The 20,498-nt window shown below is 36.3% G+C and overlaps 1 protein-coding gene across 1 annotated transcript; it reads right to left on the minus strand.

Annotated features, from left to right (window-relative positions):
- Positions 1 to 17,846: 17,846 nt before the first annotated feature.
- LOC131047863 (uncharacterized) lies at positions 17,847 to 18,299 on the minus strand. Its single transcript, XM_057981655.2, has one exon. It carries the CDS (start codon positions 18,297 to 18,299, stop codon positions 17,847 to 17,849), a length of 453 nt encoding a protein of 150 aa, XP_057837638.1.
- Between the last annotated feature and the right edge of the window lie 2,199 nt (positions 18,300 to 20,498).

A 20,498-nucleotide genomic window follows, 5' to 3' on the forward strand; every position in this document is an offset into this window, starting at 1 on the left:
AAAGACTTTAAGGGTTTTAGTGGTTGAAGGTTGAAAACCTTCAATGGTTATCAAAGACTTTAAGGTTTTTGAGAAGTGACTTCCCTTTGCTTAGGGATGTGACAAAGTTTAGGGGAGGGTTAGGTTAATTAGAAGCCATTAGAAGATTCTAGAAGGGATTAGGAAGGGGTTTGGGGATTTTGCAAGTGGATGGAGGGATAATAGGATTTAATTGAATTAAATGATTTTCATTCAATTTGGTTGTAATTAAATAAATTTGATTTATTCAATTTGGGATAACTATTTAATTAAATTTGAATTTAATTAAAAGTGGATAGGGGATTTAATTGAATAAAATGATTTATTCATTAAATGGGTATAGTGAATTTAATTTAAATAAATTGAGTAACTTATTTAATTAAATAGAGGAATGTGGATAATTTAATTAAATTGGATTTAATTAAATAGAGAAATGAACATAAAATATTCATTTAGGAATATGGTCATTTTTATACGTCTACATTTTGCCCCTCTTTGAAGTGATGTGTGTGCACATGTTATTTCAAAGAAAATGATGCCTTATCATGATTTATGATCAAATGCAATTTTTGTTGTGTCGCTTTTTTGATTTGCCAATCGTGCCCCAGATTTGATGTGATGCCCCAGATTCGATATTTTGATGGTGATGCCCCAGATTTGATTTGATGTGTGATGCCCCAGATTCGATATTTGTGTCATGTTGTCATGATTTTATGTAGTTGTCCAATATGAGTGTCGGTATAACTTGTTTTGATGTGAGATATTTCAAGTTATGTAGATATCAATGTGTTGTTCTGATCAAAATATGATTTATTTGCGTGTTCTATTTCAAGTTCGATGTGGGAAGCCTGATGTGTATTACAAGCCGATATGGGTTGGAAACTTGAGTTGTGTTACAAGCTGATATGGGTGGGAAACTTGAGTTGTTTTACAAGTTTATGTGATTTTGGTACTTGAGTTGTTTTACAAGTTTTGATATGGTTTTTGAGAACTTGAGTTGTGTTACAAGTTGATATGAAATGATAGGTTTTTGAACTTGATGTAGATGAGCAAATTTGTTTCATGTTGTTGATGTAAGTTTGATTTTGATATCTTTGTTTTGATGTGGAAACTGATATTGGATTTGTTTTGAGATTTGATATGATAATGCCCCCTCAGGAGATCGTTCGTGCACACAAAGCATGAATGATCTCTCGAAAGAAGAAGAATGTTGTTTGAAAGATGGAAGAGTAGATAGTGATGGCATGCATGGGTTTGATAAGATTGATTAGATTGATTGGAATGAGAGCAAGTCTTGTTTCAGGTATGACACCTCCTGTATAAGACATGGATGATCGAGCATCTAGTTTCAAGAATGATATCGCTTGTATAAGATATGGATGATTGAGCGTCTGGTTTCAGGAATGATATATCCTGTATAAGACCGATCAAAACGCCTGGTTTCAGGAACAATATATCCTGTATAAGAGCTGATCAAAACATCTGGTTTCAGGAACGATATATCCTGTATAAGAGCTGATAGAAGATAGTTTGGAAGAATGATGAAGATAGTTTAGAAGAATGATAGAAGATAGGTTGGAAGAATGATAGAAGATAGTTTAGAGGAATGATAGAAGATAGTTTTGAAGAATGATGAAGATAGTTTAGAAGAATGATAGAAGATAGGTTGGAAGAATGATAGAAGATATGAAAGTGAAGAAAGATTCCATGATGATGTGATAGATATGCATGCGAGGGATGCAATGATGAATGATGAATGATATTTTGAAAATGAGATGTATGATATGATATGCAACTAATTGTAAAATGATATGCAACTATTTTTTTTTTATTTTTTTTTTTGGTAGCATCCTCATTCTGTATTTGCCATCCGATATAGCCATTTGTTTGCTTTCTTTGTAGATATCATCATTGAGCATTGATTTGTTTAGGATATGTTGAAAATTTATACAAGAATAATGGTATAATTGAACCATAATGACCTGAGAAAAATTTACATGATATTTGATTTTGCAAGATAGCACAAGCGTCAAGGTATAATTGAACCAGGACGACCTGAGTGCGTATTGCGTAAACATACAAGAGTTAACCTTTGTCCCATACAAATTCAAAATGCCCTCAGTGATATGCCACCTGATTTCTTCATAGGACAAATTTGCATGGTAAAAGACTTCACTCACAGATAGAAGACAAATAAAACATCACACTCCTTCCTTGCTTCTCTAGTCGTAAGACATCCTGGAGATGCTCAAGAGATATGATAAGCAAAAATTAACAACCATAAGTAATCATGCATGCTATTGGAAATGTATTCTTGTCAATTAAAACATCTTGCAAAATAGATCTTTGTTCAGTTGAAATCAGTTCAAGTTCGTGATGTTTAGCCTTCTTGCATTGTCATTTGTCATTTGTTGGTTGTTTTGATCCTTGTTGTCTTGCTACGTTTTTGGTCTGATGTTGAAAATCTTGAAGGCGAAATGCCCCAAGCGAGGTCAGGATTTTGCCCCTTGTCGTTGATACTACTTTGATATGGATATGTATACTGATCACCAAGCCATGGTGGGATATTATTTGGATAATTGTTTCAGATAAACCAAGGACAGTGATTACACTAAGTATGTCCAAGATTGATAATCATTTGTGAATTTCTGGTGATGCCTCAGATGGGTGGATATGATATGTACAATATGATTTGTGAAACATGTACTACCATCAATTGATAAAGATAAGGCTAACTATAATAAAATCCAGCAGTCATACTGATTGATGTCATTGTTATGATTTGGTTGATGATTGATGTATAAAAACTTATTTCTCTTGATGAATTTGGAAAAACTAGGTTGTTGTTTCTTCAACGTGATGTTACGATAGAGGTTCTTTCTTCTCAGAATAAGGGGATTAGTCATGCAAGAGTGATCAATGATTTCCTTTGATTGGTTTGGATTCAGTTGATTCTTGTTTTTGAAAATTTCAAATCTTACTTTATCAGAGTGAAGGTTTAGTTGTCCCTTCATGACAAAGTGTGTCAAATGATATGGATAAAAGCTTCCCGATCTGGAAACTGGATTTGACAATTTGAGAATTTTAAACAAGTGTTTTTGAGATAAGAATCTGTAAGATGGTAAAGGATTCTGTTGATACTGATGATGAGATTTTTCAGATTATGATAGGAGAGACGTCCTTTATCGTGCGATTCGTTTAGGATTCTGACAACTTTTGTTTTGACACAAATTTAGCTCGAGAAATAGTTTTAATGGTTTGTTTGTCACTCTGCTTTGATGAAAAATGATGTTGATGGATGGATTGATTATCAAGACTTGATGATTGATAGAAATGTCTAGTTTCAAAGAGTGAGTACCCCGTATAAGACCGATCTGTCTGGTTTCGAGTGTACCTATTCCTGTATAAGACATGTTTGATGTTGATGTTGATTTCAAGTAATGAATTGATTAACAAGACATGTGATAAGTTTCATTGCAGACTTTGAGAGTTTTCCTGTTGTTGATCTAATTTGATGGATGGTCCATGTGTTCATGCTTTGATTTTTTTTGTTTTGATTTTTTTTTTATTTTGTCGATTTTTAGTTTTTGGATATTTTGATTTTTTTGAGTTTTTGGATATTTTGATTTTTTTGAGTTTTGGGATATTTTGATTTTTTTTTTGAGTTTTGGGATATTTTGATTTTTTTGAGTTTTTGGATTAGAAGAAAGATGTATTTGGTTGCCCCAATGTATATCAAGATGAGGAATGGATGAATGAATGACTGAACCATTGAGGTGGAAATAGATTTGTTGTCCATAGTTTTGATCAAGATCAAGGTTGAAAAAGGGGATATGGATAGAGATAGGATATAGATAGCACTCGATGATGAAAGCAATGAATAGATAGGATAGATAGATATGGATTAGAGTGAAGCAAGATTGTACAAAGAATTGGAGGATAGAAGAAATGAATATATAGGATAAAGGATATGGATTAGAGTGAAGCAAGATTGTAGAAAGAATTGGAGGATAGAAGAAATGAATATATAGGATAGAGGATATGGATTAGAGGACATGGGAGATATGGTAGGAAGAATAGAGTGGATGAACTTTTCCCCCAAGCATAGAGGTTTCCATTTGCAAAAAGGTGATATGTAAGATTGTCATAGTATTTAGCACCATCTGAATAAGTGTTCTTGAACTTTTCAAAGATAGAGACCCAACCCACACTTAGAACCTCTGGAAAATTCAACTGAACATTTCTAGCAACTAGGAAGCAGACTCAAAAGGGAAGAAGAATCCCAAACTGGATCAAGGTACTTAGTTCTTTGATTACCAATGTGTGTGCAAGTGGGTTCATTCTGGCTCATATGATCATTGTAATCTTCAGAATCCAACATGGCTAGCTACCTGAGTTACCTTGACTTCAAAAGCATCCTAGATAGAGCCTCGCTGCCAGCGAGCGTCCATAGCCCCGACGAGGTTATCGCTGTAATTTCACAAATATTGCTCCATTGCCAGCCAGGCATCCATAGCCCCGATGGAGTTACTTGCATGTTCCCATAGCCAATCATTTTGATATTGCATTTCATTGCATTTTGCTTTTCTTGATATTCATTTTCTTGCTCATGCTTTTGATATTTATTTTTTTTCTTTATTTTTCTTGCATTGGCTTGTAAGTGATGAAACTTACATGGGTCTGATAATTATAGTGGCGCTGAAGCAAGATTTTAGATTTTTCACTAGCCATGTCTTCACTTTAAGAGATCACAATGATTTTTAGAGCAATCGATTAAGTGTATGAGATATAGTAATCAAAAGATGTCGGTACCAAGATACGACAAGTGGTTCTTTTCTGGATTGAGTGTGTATCCCAACCAAAAGAAAATGTTAAAGAGGAACAACCTCGGATTCTGAAGCATTTCATGAATAGATATCTAGGAAAAGGACTGAACAATAGATTCGAGCATAGGCAAGTATGTGACAAAATGACACAAATTCCTATTTCACAGATGAAGGATGTATGCAAAGGATTGAATGATAGGGATGGAAGGATAGAAAAGAGGTGTTGGATAATAGATAGAATGTTTGAAGATTTGTGCAAGGATAGAGGGAAATGTATTCAGGATGAGTGTTGGTACTTGAGAAGTGATGAAGAGATGGAGGAAAATTGAATTTTGGGACAGAAGGACCCAAAATAGATAGAGGAAATTATAGAAGAAGTTTTGGAAAGATGTTTAGATAGAGGATTGAAAGAATTTCAAAGATGTGCTCCTCATTGATCTTTCTTATGGATCATTTGAGGTGATGGATTTGTGGATGGAGGGAAGTAAGGACCCAAGATGGATGGAAGGGATGGAGAATTCGATTGTGGAATGAATAGACCTAAGATAGATTTGGAGGATGAAGAGATTCCTTGATCTTGATCTTGACTTGGAGTAGGATCATTTGAGTTTGTGCTTTTCTCTTGATTTTGAATTAGAATAGTGGAGGATATAGAAGGAATATCATGATTTTGCTTAAGAGATGGATGTTGAATGGGACTCTGCTCTTGAGATGAAAGAGGGTCATTGTGGATGGAATACCAAAATTTTAGGGGATCATCATAATATTCTTGACAGGTGGGATCTTGATTGAAGATGGGATCAGATTGGAGAGCCATGATATTGTGATCTTGATTTAGGCTAGGACTCATTTCTTTTGACTAAGTTTGCTTTGTCTCGGTTTGATGATGAATGGTCAAAGTTGATGTTTTTGATAGGTTGATGTAGAGAAATTAACTCCTTTTGGTAAGGGTCTTAGGACTAGGTTGTCTCTTCTTTAACTTAGTTTTGTGATGAAAACTTGTTCGTCTCAAAATATGAGGAGTGGTCATACACGAATGATCAATGGTTTCCTTCGATGTTTGGATTGAGATACTTCATTTGGAAACTTAAGTCCACTTTTATCAAATGAAGGTTTAGATGCCCCCTCACGACAAAGTGTGTCAAATGATATGGATAAAGTCTCCCGATATAGAAACTTGATTTGACAACTTAAGGTTTAAACTTGGTATGTTGTTTGATAGAATCCTTTAGATGATGGACCTTTTGATCAAGGTGATGATAATACCTGATTTTGATAGGATAAAGTCTTATCTTTAGCTAGTTTTGGATTTGACAACTTTTGTTCTAAGACTGATTTGTTTGATTTGGAAATGATTCCTCTGGTGTTTTGATTTGATTTCTTGTGACCCCATTTGATATTGGACCTGAAAGGATACTCAAGAAGTTTGAAAACTTTTTCTACAAAGGATTACTTGGTTTGGTATTCCCCTAATCTTGTTGGATGAAAGTCTTTCCTAAAGATAGTTGAAATGTTGATAGCCATCTCAAAAGATGTTTTGTTGGATATGGAAATCTTCTCCACTTTATGATTTTTCCTTGTTTGAACTGACTTTTGAGTTTGATTGTTGGATACTTTGCAAGATATTTTAACATTTGTGACAAGAATACATAGCACACATGAAGACAATGATCATCCTAATGCTAAACATTGAGTGTATATTCTTTTGAGGATGTGTTCAAATCCTCGATGTTATCACTAGTTTGATTTACAACAAAAGACACATCAGATAGACTCTTTATTCAAAGGTCATTGACAATATCATAGCCCACTAGTCTCGATACTCCGTCAGCTCAAACAGCCTTGTCACCCCCTAGAGGGCACCTGTTTTTTTGCCTTTTGCCAGAAATTAACTCAAAGTAAATTGCTTCACAATTGAGTAGTTATCTTGGGAGATATATGGTGAGTAATCTTGGGGGCAGATTCTTCCCCACCCTTGCACTATGATATTGCCAATGTTTGGCGACCGACTCGGTTCAAGGTTTCTATTTCTAAGGTTCATAATCAGGCTTCCTGTTCAGCCATCAGTGATAAACTCCCTCAGGAGGCTTCCCAACCTTTAGAACAAAGGCTTTACGTATCGTAAAGATACTGGGGGAAGGCTAATCGCTGCGCGTAACCATTGAAAGGGACTTTCGTCACCCTCCACTTTTGATTATAGTGGGTTGGAACACTTGGCTTCAAAGTCGTTCCCCACTTAGGTCATTCCCTTCACACCGGCCAAAGAATGGCTTTAAGAGTTTTTCAACCCCTCGGGAAGGCAGGCCTGCTAAAGGATTTAAATGCTTGAAGTACAGAAAGCTTAAGAGTGGCTTGGCTTTTTGGTCACCCAGTTATGGGGAGAGCATATACCTTCCACTTTCGAGACAAGGCAATCAATTTGTTCTTTTTATCCTCCAAGACAATGATTTGCTAACTTCTATTTGGAGATGTTGCTCCAAAAAGCATGATGTTCTTTTTAACCTTTCATAGCAAAGTGTGTATTTCCAAAACTTTTGTAAAACAAGCTTGGTCAACAAAGTAAATCGTGATGTTTGGTCAACAAAATTAAAGTCGATAGGGGAAAACTTTCCCTCTTTGCCTTGCACAAAATGAAGATGAGGTTCTTTTACTTTGCAAAATGAAGTGGATCCTTTTAAACACCAAAGGATGGTGAGGTTCTTTTTAAAACTTTTGCCAAAGTAAAGATTGTTGGTTCTTTTTAGAGCTTCCAAAATGAAGTGTTTTTCCTAACTTGCAGGAATGAAAGGTTTGCTTTGTTGTTCTTTTTACCATGCAATAAAGAAAGATGACTTTTCTTTTAAAACACCAAAAAGGAAGGCATGAAATTCATTTTATGCATCCAAATGAAATGATGAGGTTTATTTTAAATTTTGCAAAAAATGAGAGTGAATTCTTTTTAACCAACTTTTGTTGAAAGAAAGTAAAAAAAGAGACTTAAACCCTCTAAACTAACTCCTTCCCCTGCACAAAAAAGATTAGAACCTGCACATAGCCGGTGATCAAATGTTAGTGTGGGCTTACACAAGCCTAAATTCTGATCTTGGTTACAAATTTTACAATTCTGATCCTGAAATGCCCTGAAATTTGTCTAAGTCTGAATTTTGGAGGATCTTCCAAAAACTAGATTTTGCATTACAACTCCTAGAGGTCTGAAACCCCTCTCAAACATCCTATACTTAAATGTTATATTCCATATATATTATGTCTCCCACAAGCCTAATTTTTGACTCTGTCGTAAATTTTTGGCTCTGCCAACTCTATACGCTAAGAAATGATGTCTATGCGCTAAGAAAAAGCCCCTACGCGCTATTATGTGCCCCCAATGCGCTAAGTTGTTTTCCCGATGCGCTATTCTATTTTTCTCCCATGTTAATACCTACAGAAAAATATTAGTGTTTTGATGCGCTAAAAGATTGACTTCACGCGCTGGATGATAGACTCCATGCGCTAAACAGTGGACTAGATGTGCTAGGTTGTTAACCGGATGCGCTACTCTATTTTGTTTCCACGTTGAGGCCTACAGGAAAAACTTAATGGAGGTCACGCGCTAATGTTTGAACTGCATGCGCTAGATGATGGTCTCCATGCACTGAACAATGGATTGGATGCACTACTCTGTTTACTTTATGCGCTACTCTGTGTTTTGCCTGCGTCGAGACCTACAGAAATTTTTTTTTAAACAAAGTCATGCGCTATAGCAGAGACCTCACGCGCTAAACAATAGGCTAGAAGCGCTAGACTGTTAGGCGGATGCGCTAAGTAATGTTTCCGACGCGCCGATTCCTGTTTCCCGCGGACCTGCAAAAATGATTAATTTCAAAAACCGATTTGTTATATGGGGTCTAGCCCCATGGTGGGCACCAGAAATGTATGCGGGAAAAGTGGTCAAATAAAACTCAATATGTGAAAATATTATAGAAAACTAGTCCACACACACACAAGAATAATCTTTGTTGTGTCTGTCGGTGTCGGTAGATGATGTCTATTGCCGGTGTAACCTATGAACCATGTTACCAGTTGGTTTCCATCAATGACAACATCAACTATTCACATCTGAGAGTATAATGCCAATAATCTCCCCCTTTGGCATTGATGATAACACTCATGAGAAAAATCCAAAAACTGATATCCAAAAATGAAGTCGAAAACTGATCCAAAAATAAGAGTGTTCCCCCTGAGAAAATGATCCCTTCTGTATATTTTTCTCCACACTACTACTCCCCCTTTGACATCAATGACAAAGGGTGTCAAAAAAAAAGTCAAAGAATTCAAAATTCTACCTCATAGCCTGTAACCGGTTGTGTACAATCTGAAAGATATCTGCCAAAATCAGATTAAGACTCTGCATGAATTTAGTTCTCTCAGAAATAATGGTTTCAGTCTATGGGATCATCCTAGTCAGATAATGCATTTGTTTCTCTGATGATCTTTCTCCTTGAATTGTTGCTTTAGATAGCTCAATCCGCTGTGTTGGAAGGTTGTCCAATCTAGGACCAAGATTATTTTTTAGCTCCTAGGCCTTCATTCTTATCCTTGCTTTTCCTTTTCTAATTTATCAATCTTTTCTTCAAAAACTGTCATTTCTTGATTAAAAACTGAGGTAAGTTCCGAAGAACCTATCATGTTATCTGCTATATCATCAATCTCTTTTGTGTTTTCTTTATCTCCTCGTCAATATCCTTTGTTAGGTGGTGAGGTTTGCATGCTTCCTTATACAATTCTTTATATTCCAAAATAGTGGAATTAAGTGTCGGTAATAAAGAATCAATATGCTCAGTACAATCCTTCATAGTCTTATCAAAGAATTCACCTTTCTCCTTATTCACCCTTTCCTTAACAGTCTCTTCGGTAATTTTATTCACAGTTAGAATATTTGAAGCAATTAATTTGGACAATTTGTGCAATTACCTAAAGATCCATCAATATGATCAACTTTACATGCCAGTGCAATCATTTTCAAAATAGGTAAAGTATCATCAATGGCCTTAAATGCTAAGGCGTTGCAATCTGTGATCCTCTTTATGGAATCCAAAAGTACATCTGTCATATTAGTAGGTATGCAATCCATAGTGGAAGTGCTAGGCGGAGTGTGAGGTTTTGTAGTTGGTTTCTTCTCATCTCCGGATGTCTGCACATTAGCCACTACTGCTATCTTGCTTCCATCATTTCCCTTTTCTTTATCCACTATTTCTTCCTTATGCTCACTCTTTTTTTCAATTTTATTTTCATCCTTACCATCATCCTTATTCTCTACCTTGTTGGCTATCAGTTCAGCTATACTTTGTTCTTGTCCCTTTTCTGCTTCAGTTTGTGCTTCTATTTCTGCTTCTATCAGTTTCTCAATGTTAAGTTGAGTATCATCAGGGATGGTATCAGGTTTCTTAACTTCAGCTGGTATCTCAATATTCTGAGAGTCAACAGTGTTGACCGGTGACTCGGAGACCTCAACATTTGTAGCTTCAGTTGTCTTAACCTCTGCAGTTTCCTTATCCATGACAATGTTAAAATCTTGTGTGTCAACATTCATGGTAAAAAGAATTTCAGATTTCGGATTAGTGTCATCTTGTGTCATTTCCTTTGCCTTCTCTTCCGATTGACTTTCAGTTTGTGTCGGTGCCTCTACAGTTATTGGTGGGGTGTCTTGTGCCGGTGGAGGAAGGTTATCCTTGACCGTGATATCAAGTACACTACCAAATTTTCCTTTACCTTTATCCTTCTGATATACCTTGGTAAATGACTTGTCCATTTTATGTCTATCCTTCTCTTCTTTCTTCTCTCTTTCCACAAAAAATATATCCCATTTATCTATCGTTTCATCTGCTATTTCTTTCACTCTGTGTGCCATAAGGCTAACCTGTCGGTGACCACTCACAAAAATTGTTCTATTTGCTTCTAATATTAAATCATCAATTTCCTATTTGGAATTAACAAGATGCACAGCAAGTAGAGCCTCTACTTTTAATTTCTTATCTAATTCCATTACCGACATTCTCTTAGCTTCTAACCTTAAGTACAATTCATTTAGCAGATCATCTACAACCTCAATAAGAACTTTCTTGTAGATATCAAGGTGAAAAATAATCTTTTCCTCTATAGTATCCTTATCTGAATCTTTGAAAAAATGATAAAGTTTATTCACATTACTAAGGTTACCTTCTTGTGTGATTTCATTGATCAACTCTTCTGGTGTAAGAGTATCTGGTGCCTTAGGTTCTTATTTCTTCTTTGCAGTCAATTTCTTTTTCTGACCAATGGGCTCTCTTACAGCCTGTTGTTTCTTTCTTTGTGTCCTTGACTTCTTGGGAGATGGAGCAGGTGTCGGTGAGGGTTTTCTTTTCTTCTTGTCCACTCTCTTGAATTCAGTTGCCCTATCATCATTAGAATCAGATGAATTAGCCACAAGGGAAATGTGAGTTACCGGTATCTACTCTAATTGACTTTCTGTCACACTAGCAGCAATACCGCTAAGATTCATCAAACCTTCTGTAACATCTTTTACCATCTTAGAAGCATCTTTCATAAATTTATCTCTTTTCTTCCTCTACTTCATCATATCAACATCACTTTCAATAGTTTCACCATTACCAAATATTTTCTCTGTTGGTTCTGGTGGAGCATCTAGGAGTATTTTTCCATATGAGTCCAAGATGTGAGAGTCCACCTCATATCTCATTTTAGTAATCCATACAGTTCTAGGTCTAACTGCTTCCATCCAAATTTCATCTCTCTTCACTACAAAGCATATTTGTTTGTCATATTTATCTACGATGCTCTGTGGAATCCTTTCCCTCTATTTCATTTTAGTTTGGAAAATCTTAGAGTAATCTTTAACCAGCTCATCACTGTTAGCTCTCATACCAATAATTGCCTCCTTTATTTGTTTTCCAATAGAAATATCATAGGCAAAATCCTTGTGACCTATGCCGAGGATCTCTTTTGAAAATTAAAGCATTAAACATACTACCAGACTTCCAAATTTGAAGGTTCCTTTCTTATCACCTTTTATTTTATCCAAATTCTCTATCAATTCATTTTTTAACCATTCACAGATGTCAATCTTTGCATTTATAATCATCTCATGTGCACTATGAATGCATGAACTTGACACAAAATTCAACCTATTTGTATGACCAACTTTGTATCCAATGACCATGCTAGCAAATTTAACATTTTTATCCTTTATATCATTGACCCTAAGTGACCTGTTGTCAAATGTAGCTCCGGTTAAGCTCATAACCGCTTTGTTAGGGATTTTCTTCTTCTTTTCAGGTCTAGAACCGGTAGAGGGTAAACCAATAACAGCCCTGATAGCTTCCTTGGTAATCTTAAATACTGAGTCCAACCACATAAATTCACCATGAACCTTGCTAAGGACATAGCGAACGGCTTCATCTGAGAATTCTGGCATATGGAGGATATCTATGAAACCTAAATCCTCAACTACCTTATGTTCTGGTTTCACTACCCCATTCTTGTCAATGATTATATTCATGTACATGTTCATCAAATCTTCAGACCCTAAAATTTCTATGTAACAATGTATGTATGCCCTAGGCTCTTCAGCAAATGTGACTCCCTTCGGGATTTTAGAAAATGCACCAATAGAGTCATCCATTTTTGCTATCTTAGGAATGATCTTGAAAATGGGTCTAGGTTGTTTAATGTTTTCCACAATGGTAGGGTTTGCTACGAATTCGGGAACAAAAGATGAAGATGCCATTGTAAAAGATAAATACCTTTTAACTGTAAAATCCTTGAATGCTCTGAAAAGACCTTTGTTGCTTCACCTTTAGAATTCCTTTGCTCAATTTTGCTCTCTTTGAATGCTTGGATGCTTGGTGAATTGAAATGAGAGGTTGCAATGCCTTTATAACAAAAAATTGACTTACAACCGCAATAAATGCTTCACCGGTGAAGTGAAAACTCCACATTTCTGCCAGTAAAGAAGAAATATAACTTCTTACCACCAATCAAGGGTAAATGCATGATTTTCAATTTGTTGCCTTACCCTTAAGCATTATTCCTTAGTTAGATGAAGAATCTCCTGCCAATGCAAGATTACCCGGTTCTGTCGGTGCAGTGACAGATTCATCACTTCTCTGATCTCTCTTCCTAATCCATTGTTTAGAAAATTCTTGCTTGATTTCAGTTACCTTTTCTTTGCCTTTGTTATGGGATCCTTTATTGTTCACCTGTACATTCTTGCTTCTACAAAATTTTGCAATATGCCCAATCTTGTTACATGCATAACAAGTTACATTGTTTCTCTAAATAGCCTTTCCATAACCTTGACTGGTTTGAGTTATGTATTGATTAGATAAATGTCCAAATCTACCACAAACATAGCATTTCACATTCATTTTGCAATTGCATGAGTTATGACCATTTTTATTGCATTTGGAACATTGACCGGTGGGTAAGTTTGTATTCTTATTATTCCTAAATCTGCATTGATTTGCTCTATGACCAAACTTGTTGCAATTAAAACATTTCCCATTAAATTTATAAGCATTAGGTTGCCTTACCGGTTTGTTGTGATCATGATTGTTTGCACACCCGTAACTTTCTCCATGTTCAAATCCAAGTCCAACTATTTCTCCATCAAGTTTCTGACTTTTCAGCATATCATCAAGATTATCTGAACTCTTCTTGAATTTGTCTTTGTATCCATTTGCAGTGATCAACTCACTTTCCAAAGTGCTAACTTGTCTCAAAAGTTCCTCTTTGTCATGTTGCATGTGGATCAAATCAGTTTTAAGTATATCATTTTCATAACTAAGCCTTTGAGATTCATCTGATCTTTCATTAAGTCTTCTAGCCAAATCTTCATCATTCATCTTTCTAGCTTCAATATCCTTGCATAGTCTCATGGTTAAATCTTGCATCTCATTCTTCATGTTACTGTTCTCTTGTCTCAATTTGTCTGCAATATCTCTGAGAGTTTCTTTTCTCCATCATCTTGATTTTGTAATTGCATATGTAGTTCTTTTCTCTTATTCTTTGCTATAACTAGGTTATCTTGAAGTGCTTTGATAAATTCTCGAGCAGTTCCGAGTTCATCTTCCAGTTTGATATTCCATCTCAAACTTTCCATCGGTACCAGTTTCAAAATCTTCCTCAAGTTGTTAGGCTTCTACAAATAGAGGACTAGGCTCTGATACCAATTGTTAGATACTTGATCAATCCCAAAGACACTGAGATGGGGGGTGAATCAGTGTCTAACCAGTAGACAAAAGATTTAAACTTGTTTGCAACTTTATAACCCAAATTAATATACCTGTAAACAAGCAATAAAACAATAAAAAAAAATAACAGTATAACCATCAATGCACACCATAACACAGATATTTTTGGCAAGGAAACCCGGTAGGGGAAAAACCTTGGTGGTATTTGTGACCCACAATATTTACTCACTGACCAATATGAATAAATATTACTTATACAATAGGTGCCTACACATGCAGGAAATCCAACAGCCTAGAGCTCATTGCTCAATCACAAAAAAGAGTCACACTGACTACAAAATTGGATAATTAAATCCAATGACAATGTACTGCTCAAAATAGCATCTGTAATGCTAGATTCAGTACCGATTTAAGTTTTGTCAGATACCTCTACCATAAACCTTGCTTCGCTCTGCTCTTCTCTTATTCACTCATAAAATAATTACATCATAATGCATATACATATATTCGCTCTCATATACTGCTTATATTCATTACCTATACATATTCCTTATTTTGCTTACTTGCTTACTTACATACAAAATGACCTACAAGATCTCATACATATATAAGTCTTTACAATACATCATGTCGGCTATACAATATAATTACAATACAAAACAATATAATTTTCATGTCCGCTCAGAGTGCCGATAAGATCTTCTGCCAGTGTAGATTGGATGTCGGTGAGAATAATCTTTGTTGTGCCTTCTGGTGCCGGCAGATGATGTCTATTGCCAGTGTAACCTATGAACCATGTTACCAATTGGTTGCCATGAATGACAACATCAACTATTCTCATCTGAATGTATAATGCCAACATCCAGAATAGCCTATAGACAAGCTCTAGTAGAATTCTTTCATTTTCTCCAATCTCTTCCACCCGGTACGTTATGTTGCTTTATTATATGGTGGGTCACTGTCCCTGCATCCCATCAGTGGCAATAGGAGGATTGGAGGCTGAAAACTAAGAGGCAGCCAGTGTCATCCCTTTGTTCTTCCCAAGTGCATATACTTGGGTGCTCTGTTTAAAGTTGCATGGTAGTTTTGCACAGAGTGTGGCTCAGATTGCCTTAACTCATCTGTCAAGTTATTCCAACGTTGGACTATATGTCCTATTGCTACTTGTCCTCCCCTTAGAGCCATTAGTTTGTATTCTTTATACACTTCTTCCCTTAAGGGTGGGATTTCCTTTACATAATCTGGCTCATACACAATCTTTTGCCAATCAAAATAAAGTCGCCTAGGTTCCCTCGATTCATCCCTTAAGGGCAATGAAAGCTCAAGTTCTTCCTTGTGATGCACTTGAAAATGCTCTCCCCTTGATATTTTGTTCTGCATCCATGACATAAGAGCTCTCAATTGGATATCTCCAATGTAGAGGAGAGGATTCCAATCGACATCATTAGGAACAACATAGTTATGTACATAAAGTTCACAAAGTAGATTTTTGATTGTTGTAGGAGATCAATGATAAGCATTGTAGAATTCTTCTAATGTTTGCAATGAGGGGCTTAAATCCTTGACAATTCTCATCATCTGGAAATAGATGTGTTGTTCTCTTAAATAGAGAGAGTAAACACAAGGAGGAGCTCGACATTGCATTAGTTGTGGTACCATGGTGGCTACCGTTTCCACCTTATCTTTAAGCTAGGCTATTCCCTCGTCCTTTTGTTCAATAATTTTCTTCTGCCAACCAATTATCATCTGCATTTTTACCTTTGCCAATTCCCAATCCTCATAAAGAGCAAGTCCCATCGCATGACTAGTAAGGGAAGTAGGTGGCCTATGAACAGGCTCCCTAGGTTTCTTCTTTTCAACTTTTCTCCCTACTTCAATAACCTGTTCTACAGTAAATGCTAAGTTGTCTAGTCTTTCAAAACCTACTTCTTACTGAGGCTGCTCAATATTATGGAGTTCCCCTCCTTCCTGAAGTTGTAGTTCTTGTTCTTCCATATTTTGCAATTCTTCCTCTTATTCATGTTCCCGTTGAGGTTCACTAGGTGGAGAAGGAGGAATATCATTGTGAAGTGGACTGTGTTGTTCTTGTTCTAGGGAGTCAATCAGGATGGTAATATTTGGCTCCGTTGATTGGTCTTGGTTTTTTAAGCTTTTTACGGAGCCTACCACTACTTCTCTGAGTTTTTCCTTTTTCATCTACAAGACTACTTCCTATAGCCAATTCTTCAACCACTTCAATGGTTACTGGAGAAACTAGTTTTACAACTTTCTTTTCTTGGCCGCAGGGGGGTAAATTCTCACTTTTACTTTTCTCTTCATTATGTTCCACGTCAACCTGTTTTTCTTTGCCCTTTTCTTTTCGTGTGGCAGCCCTAGTTTTTCTTAGACTTTGAGAAGGAACCCCTGTTGTAGCTTCTTCTTGTAAGGGTTCCTCTACTGCAGGAATATTTTGTTCTGATGATATCATGGAGGATGAGGGTTCAAGAGGGGAACCAGGTTTTTCAAGGTTTTTCAAAATTTCTTGTTCCTAAGATGAAAGTGGCTCCTCTATAACCATGTTCTCTACCCTAAACATTCTAATTTCAACAAATTCATTCCAAAGCATTGGAGAGATATCTCTCAAAGATATTTCAACTAATAGCTTAATTAGGCAATGATGAGAAATAGAGTGAGACCTACCTTTCTGGGTCTCTATTGCACTTATGGAAAGAAGGTTGTACAATAGGCTTGGAACATTCATCCTTCTTTCATGGCATAGATGACTTAGGAGCTTGAAGTGATGGGAATGTAGACACAAGAACCTTCCTTCACAGGTTAAATACTTTAAAACATACAATGCTACTTCTTTCCATTCATGCAGAAGAGATTCTTGCCTAGTTTCTTGTCTATCTACTACTAATTGGGGGGTCTCCCAGACGTGTAAATTCTGCTCTTGCACTGCGTGCATCCTTAGATTCTGAGTACTTCTCCCCATTTGTTGGTAACCCAATTGCCTCTATTATCCATTCCTCAGTAACCACCACTCTCAAACCTTTTACCTGAGCTTCTCCATTTGAAAGTGTGCGGGTAAATTCCCTTGCAATTTCTTCATTAAAATATGTCAGCTTCAAAAAATAATCTAGCCATCCACTGTTACAAAATATTGGTTCACAATCCTAGTCCTGAAGAAGAACTTCATGGACTGTCGGCTCATGACAAACAGGTGGACCACACATTATAGTGATAACACTTTCAATTCTATAATGGCATAAATCTACCCAATTTTTGCACTAAGTTCTGCACTACAATATACTCAATGTGCCTTTACTTGGTCAAAACCTAGCTGCAATCTAAAAATAGCTCTAAGAAGACAGACAAGCAGAATACAAGATATCACCTCAAACTAGAAATTTGAAAAATAAAACACAATCCGAGAGGACATCAAAATTATTTGCTAGAGTCATTATCAGTGTACTTTCTACCCTCAACCTAAGGTTTGACAGGTGTCCACACATGCAGAGGAGGACCGAAAAAGGATAGTATGCAAAATATCATAATTATAGTTAATATGGTTTAATTATATACATGCAACAAAAATAAATACATACGAGCATACCTGACATCACGCGAGAATGACTGCAGCTTGAAGACATTGAGCCACCATGCATGGAAAACGAGGCGAAAATGGATGGAGTGAAAGGAAAGAAATGAGTGAATATGGAATGGAATATTTATTATGCAGAAAAGTACTCCCTCTAGATGTGGAAGTATTTATTATGATCATGCAGCAAAGGTTTTAAGATGGAGTGGTGACGACAAAGCCGTCGACAGTTGCTGCAGGAATCTCGACATGCTTGGTAGTGGAAAACTGTTGTAGAAAGTCATCTTTGCTCAGATGTTTATGGTATAAGCGCAGCCGATGACCATTGACTAACAATTTAAACTGAACATGATCTATTGTAGATAATCTAACAGCACCATTAGAGAATGTTTCAACTATCTCATAAGGTCCTAACCACCGTGTTTGTAAATTTCCCAAATTATCTTTATACCTGGAATCATAGAGAAGATCCCAATCACTTAGCTTGAATGATTTATCTTTGATATGGTGATCATGCCACTTCATGCGTTGGTTTTGAACAGATTTGGTATGCTGCAGGGCGGACTTTCTTATCTCATCTAAGGCATTAAGTTGCAGGAGCCTTGCTTCTTGTGCTGCAGAAAAAGTCATATCTAAGGGAATAGCCATTCTCAAAGTTTTGTGTTCAAAATATACATGCATCATTTCTTTTGTCCCATATACCATTTCAAATGGTGTAAACCCAGTTGTAGTTTTCCAAGTGATTCTATAAGCCCATATAGCTTCAAATAATCTGCTAGACCAATATTTTTTGTTGAGTGCTACTGTTTTGGTCAATATTGATTCAAGCTCCCTGTTAGTGATCTTTGCTTGTCCATTAGCCTATGGATGATAAGAAGTGGATTTCCTATGCTTGACATTGTATTCATTAACCAGGGTTGTGATAAGAGTGGAAGTGAATTGTGCCCCTTGATCTATTACTATTTCTCTAGGAACTCCATACCGAGTGAATATTTCTTCATATAAAAATTATTCTACCTTATTATCTCTGGCATGCTTGAAGGCTTTGACCTCTACCCCTTTAGTAACATAGTTGGTACAAACAAGAATGTAGGAGTGACCATTTGATGATGGATCGATTGGTCCAACAAAGTCTAGGCCCCATTTGTCAAATGGTGTAACAACAACCTGAGGGTGTAGAGGCATTTCATCAGACTGAGTTGGTCTTCCCATTCTTTGACATCTATCACATTTCCTGGTGTATTTAATTGCATCCTTGTGTAAGGTTAGCCAATAGTACCCTATAGTTAATATCTTGAGAGTTTTTCTTTTGGCTGCAAAGTGACTTCCAAAAGGCTCATCATGACAGGCATGAAGTATATCATATGTCTCATCTTCCCTTACACAGCGCCTCATAACTTGATCTGGCCCTATATAAAATAAGCAATCTTCTATCCATGAGAAGTTGAAACTCTTTTCTACCAACAATCTTTTTTCTTTGGGTGAGAAATGTGGGGGTATCTTGTTAGCTGCTAGGTAGTTAGCTATGTCAGTGTACCATGGACTATTCAAAGTGATGGAAAACAAATTCTGATCTAAAAAAGAATCATCAATGACCTCAGCATTGTCTAGTGTTTGAATCCTTGACAGAAAATATGCAACTTCATTTGCTTTCTCTGGTTTATCTATGATAGTAATATCAAATTCTTTCATTAACAACAACCATCTTGCCAATCTACCTATAATGGAGCTTTTGTTCATGAGGTACTTGATGGCTGCACGATCAGTATGCGCAAAGATTTGATATCCAGTTATATAGTGTCTGAACTTATTGAGGGCATAAATGGCAGCTAACGTTTCCTTTTTAGTAACAGTATAATTCTGTTCTGGTCCTTGCAAATTTTTATTGATATAATAAATTGCATTTTCCAAAACTCCTTGCTTCTGCCCCAAAACTGCTCCTATTGCAAAATCGGATGCATCTGTATGAATGTGAAAAGGAATTGACCAATCAGGTCCTTTAAGCAAAAAGGCCTAGGTTAAGGCTTCTTTTAGTTTATAAAATGTTTTTTCACATGCAATCGTCCATTCAAACTCAACTTCCTTTATCAATAGAGAATACAATGGTCCTGCTATTTGACTAAAGTCCCTGATAAATCTCCTATAGTACCCTGCATGGCCTAGAAAACTTCTTACATCCTTTTGTTTGACATGGGTAGGAAGAGAAAGTATTACTTCAATTTTAGCTGGATCTACTTGAATACCTGATTGAGAAATTTGATGCCCCAACGCTATTCCTTCTTGCATCATCATAAATCATTTTTCACTGTTTAGGGCTAAATTGTGATCTTCACACCGCTGCAACACTTTGGTCAAATTTTGTAATGTCTCCTTAAATATAGTCCCATAAGTAGTAAAGTCATCCATATAAATTTCCATACAATCATGGGATATGTTTGAAAATATACTGAGGACAGCCCTTTGAAAGGTTGCAGGAGCATTACATAAACCAAAAGGAAGGAGTGAATAGGCATATGTGCCCTAAGGGCAGGTAAAGGTGGTCTTTTCTTGATCTTCTAGAGCTATTATGATCTGATTATAACCACTAAACCCATCCAAAAATGAAAAGTATTGCTTACATGCTAGAGAGTCTAACACTTGATCTATAAATGGAAGTGGAAAGTGATCCTTTTTGGTAGCAGTGTTGAGCTCCCTATAGTCCACACAAACTCTCCATTTCCCTCCTTTCCTTGGAACTATAACCAGAGGAGAACCCCATTGACTATCTGAAATAGGGTAAATGAATCCTGCATGATGTAACTTTTGTAGTTCCTCTTAACTATTTCCCTTAAAGAAGGATTAATCCTT

Source organism: Cryptomeria japonica, chromosome 3 (assembly GCF_030272615.1).
Source record: "Cryptomeria japonica chromosome 3, Sugi_1.0, whole genome shotgun sequence".
Lineage (NCBI taxonomy): Eukaryota > Viridiplantae > Streptophyta > Pinopsida > Cupressales > Cupressaceae > Cryptomeria > Cryptomeria japonica.